Source organism: Pinus tabuliformis, chromosome 8 (genome assembly GCF_031772625.1).
Source record: "Pinus tabuliformis cultivar Carrire ecotype Pingquan chromosome 8, CPIR1, whole genome shotgun sequence".
NCBI classification, from domain to species: Eukaryota; Viridiplantae; Streptophyta; class Pinopsida; order Pinales; family Pinaceae; genus Pinus; species Pinus tabuliformis.
In genome coordinates, this window is record NC_142294.1 from 1,397,503,867 (window position 1) to 1,397,508,631 (window position 4,765).

General features: G+C 36.3%; 1 protein-coding gene across 1 annotated transcript; it reads right to left on the reverse strand.

Moving 5' to 3' along the window:
* Nucleotides 1-2,662: 2,662 nt before the first annotated feature.
* Nucleotides 2,663-3,739, reverse strand: LOC149240776 (uncharacterized). Its single transcript, XM_089370307.1, has one exon. It carries the CDS (start codon nucleotides 3,737-3,739, stop codon nucleotides 2,663-2,665), a length of 1,077 nt encoding a protein of 358 aa, XP_089226433.1.
* Between the last annotated feature and the right edge of the window lie 1,026 nt (nucleotides 3,740-4,765).

The following is a 4,765-nucleotide window of genomic DNA, read 5'->3' on the forward strand; positions in this document are numbered from 1 at the left end:
TTCCTAATTTGCCATTCTTTGAGTGGAGGTGCTTTTCTGATTGCTGGGAGAAATTGTAATCCCAGGAAGGAGCCCCAAACGTTGTCTTGGTGGGTGAGATTTGCATCATCTTTTATTTGGGACAGACATTCCTTTATTTGGCACTTGATCTTGACTTCAATGATTTTATGGTGTTGTCTGTCATTCCTGAAGGTTCTTCTATTGCGTTCTAGCCACAGCTGCCAGCAAATGACCTTTGGGAGAATGGCCCAGGCTGATTTGATTAACTGATTTTGAGGAGGAGGCCCAGGATAATTGGATGCCCAACTAGCGAAGAGATCAGCCATTGTATGCGGAAGTTGGAAGGAGGGATCCAAGACATACAACAGGGCGCTCCATATCTGTTTGGCGAAGCTGCAATCCAGGAAAAGATGTGCATCTGATTCTTCACTGTTGCTGCACAGGAGGCAGATGGAGGGTCCGTTATATCCCAGCTTCTGCAAACGATCAAAGGTGAGGATTCTGCCATGACACAGCATCCACGCAAACGTGTCTATTTTGGGCCAAGCCTGTATTCGCCAGATCGCTTGCCATGGCGCTGGGTTTATGGGGACGTGCGGTCTCTCTCTGTGCTTAGCGTAACCTTCAGCAACTGTATACCCTTTAGATTTATTTCCCCAACTGATTGCGTCCTGTGTATGCCTGCTCAAGGGCGCAAGGCCATGGAGGAGACCGGTCATCGTGGCCCAGTTAGCGACCAGGCGATCTGGCAAATCCATAGACTTCCAGCCTGTCCATTCGCTGCCTTTCCAAAGGGAGATATCCCAAAGCGTATGAAGCTTATTCCTTTCCATCCACTCCCGTAGCTCGCCCAAATGCGCTCTGTCGCTGATCGGATCTGTGGATAGGATTCTATCAGTCCATAGTTTTGTTTTCTTGCCGTTACTCGGGATCCAATAACAGTGGTTTTTGATCAGGGAGGCGGCCTTATCATAGAGTTTAAGGAAAGGCGAATTAGGCAGGCAGATTACTTGGTCTAAGCAGCTGGAGCGAGGGCCTCGGAAATATTTTTTCCTGAGAGCTGTTTGGGCCCAACCAGGATTGGGCGCGACAACTCTCCAAATGACCTTTGCAGCCATTGCTACATTCAGATGGCCTAAATTTTTAAAATTAAGACCTCCCTCCCACAAAGGCTTAGAAATGACTTCCCAACTGATGAGGGGGATTTTTCTTTCGTTCTGCTTTCCACCTTTCGAGAAGAATCTCCAGATATGCTCGTCCATTTTTTTTAGAATGATTGATGGAGCAAGCATACCTGCAAATTGAAAAATAGGAAGACTAGAGAGCATTGATTTGATGAGAACGGATTTGCCAGCATAGTTGAGCCAAAAGTGAACTATTTATTTTCCAGAATACGCAGAATGAGACTAAATATATAACTATTTTTTTCCATTTTCAACATAAACACAAGAAATATGCAGAGTGTATAGCTATTTCCTAAATAGAAAATTAGGTATAAAAATCTATAATAGGTATATTATTAAAAAAATCACTTTTTCATTTAAATTTTTATTTTTATTATAAAGTCAAATTTAAATTTAAATTCAAATTCTATAACTATAAAAATTTAGTACTTTATATTTATCTATTTGTGTTAGCCTTGACATCTTTTTCTTTAATTACAAATTCTTACATAATTAATAAAAATATTTGAATAGGACATTTAAAATTGGATTTTTTTATATTAAAAAAAATTAATTAGTAATTCATATTTAAATAGATAAAATTTAGTCAAATATATGTGAAAATAATATAGTTTAACTATTTTAAATTTTTTAACTATAATCTAATAAAAATGTAATTTTTAAATGCATAAATAAAGCTAATGTTCCAAGTTATCAAAAAAATTAAATTGTAAAACTACACAACTCATCAATAAATTCCTACATAATTTTGAAAAAAGTTAATTAAAAAATATTATCAGGAAAAAACCAAAACAAAGACTTGTTCTCACTTAGTTGGGACAACTCTGCTTTCTATCCCATTGGATAAGTCTTTTTTCTCTTTTCACACTTCTCTTGCTTTTTCAAATTACTTTGCCAGATTGTAAAAGCTTATTAGAAATACATTGAAATAGTTAAATTTAATTGGATGGTAGCTTTTGGATTTTCGCATGTGTCATTACCTATTTGTAAAAGCTTATTAGAAATCATTGAAATATTTGAATTTAATTGGATTGTAGCTTCTGAATTTTCAGATTTCTTAAGTTTTTTCACATTTTCACATTTCTTAAGGTTATTAGAATTACATTGAGATAGCTGAATTTAATTGGATTATAAGTTTTGGAATATTTCAGAAATAAAACACAAGATTCTAAATCAAATAATTGACCTCTATTCTATCTTTCATACATATTGTTTGACTTCGACTTCTCTTCTCTCCTTTCCCGTCTGTCGTATTGTTTCTTTTTTTTTCAAAGAAAAAAAGCTTTATGTATTATATGAAATATATAAGAGCTGAATAATACATTCTTTCTCTGTTTATGCAGATCAGAGATATGATCCCATAAGTATATGAGGAAAAAACCTATAATCTAAAGAGCAAATTGACTCTGGATTCGACTCTGATAAAGTCTGATATCAAAACTCAAAAAAGAAATACGACAGCCATGTATATTTCTTTACTAATCTGGAAGGGCAAAATCAGGTATCTGATAATGGGAATCATCAGATACAATTTCGAGATGCCAATATTCTGAAGTAGAAAAGAGTCCCTTTTTTGAGAGACCGTCTGCTGTACTGTTTTCTTCCCTATTGATGTGCTGAATAGAGCAATTCTCCAGGCAGGACCAGTAGAACTGTATCCTATCTCTCCAACCAGACAGATGATGAACCTGAATGAGATTTTTCTGATTAACTGAATCAACCCATAGCTTTGAATCACCATAAAAAGCCACCTGCTGAATGTCTAGGAATATGCAAAATTTCAGAAGGCCAGAGAGAGCCATAGCTTCCGCCATATTATTGGATCCCTGGCCCCCATGCCAAAAAGCAGAGAAGTGAGAGCTTGCAGAAATATTTATGTGGAAGCCGCATCCACATTGACCCTGTTGAGCTGCCCCATCGAAAAAGGCTGATGGCTGATGAAGACGATCAATAGAAAGCCTGTCTGAGGATGAGATTAAATTCTTCGCTGGTTCCTGAGGGAACGATTCAGCATAAACAGAGATTAGATCAAAAACCTTAGCTGGGGAAAATTTGGAATGGTTAAAGATGCAAGAGTTACGCCATTTCCAAATAAACCATAAAGATAAGATGCCTATTCTACGCCATAATATCTTTTTCTTGCTGCAATCCATGAGCCACTCCTGAATCGATAACAGCCTATCAATCTTGAAACCATAGGCGTATTCTAAATCTTGCCATATATGAAGTGAATGCTTGCATTTCAGAAAAATGTGGAGGTTCGATTCCGCCTCTTCCCTGCATAAAGAACAAACATTAGGACCAAACCAACCTCTCTTCAATAAGTTTTCCCATGTCAAATTCCGATTATGGAAAACGAGCCAGGCGAAAAGGACCATCTTCATAGGACAGCCGTCCTTCCAGAAAATGAGGGGGAATGACGGGGACCAGGAGGAATGCTGCCCAATCAACAGCTGATATAAACCTTTGACTGATATATTATTCGGATCACCAGAAATGTCCCAAGCTAAAAAATCCGATTCTCTTGTACATGTGATACCCCCATGTCCTTTCATACATATTGTTTGACTTCGACTTCTCTTCTCTCCTCTGGTATTGTTTGACTTTTTAACTGGAATATTTAATGACTTGCCACCTAGCAAAGATTTAAATGGTTTGACACAGAATTAATGGCCAGATATGCCCTAGTCTAATTAGATTTTTTTGTCTTAAAAATTATGGAAATTTTAGCAATATTTTGATAAAATCTGGTAGAGATTTTTGTAAATACAGGTTACAGTTGTCAAATTTCAAGATTTTGAAAATTTTGTACTAAATCTATTTCCATTATCAAAAACATGATTCAAAAATTATTACTACAAAATTTCTAGAAATTCTTTTACTCAAATTCTATACTTAATCCTATTGATATCTTACAAGTTCAAATAATAATCAGATTCTCCAGAATTCCGCATTTTTACATGTTCAAAATAAATATTCAGATTCTATGGAATTGTGGCTGTAGGAAATTCAGAAGGATGGAATCCAAAAGCTGGTAGGGGATGAACCCGGCGGTTTGTTTCCTGTAGATGACGGTAGATACGAGATGCAGTTTAAAGACAATTGTGGAAGCAGGGTGGCCTCCTTTTCAGAATGCTTGAGTTGTACGTGTTGCTCGGCGGGGAATACGTCGTGTGTTCAGACTACATGCTGTTATGGAATAACTTGTCCCACTCCTGACACTTGCTCTCTTAGACCGACATCATGCGGTTGCAGTGATTGTTCATAATGCTGCAGTGTCACTGAAGTCTGGTAGTACATGTGTTTACCCCAGAGCCTTTGCAACTTCAATAATTGCACATTGTGCGATTTACTAATGTGTATTCATGTTTGTATTTAAATTAATTTAGTTTTTTTTGGTATTCAAATTCATTGTCAGAAGCCCAGGGTCTGTTTTTATTTTTATTTAAATTTAATTAAGCTTAGGTTTTTATATAAAAAAATCACAACAATCTTGGCATATTTGTTATTATTATAAAAACATCACAACAATGTTCTGAAATTTGTTATTATATCAGAATGTGTTTTTTACAATGTTCTGA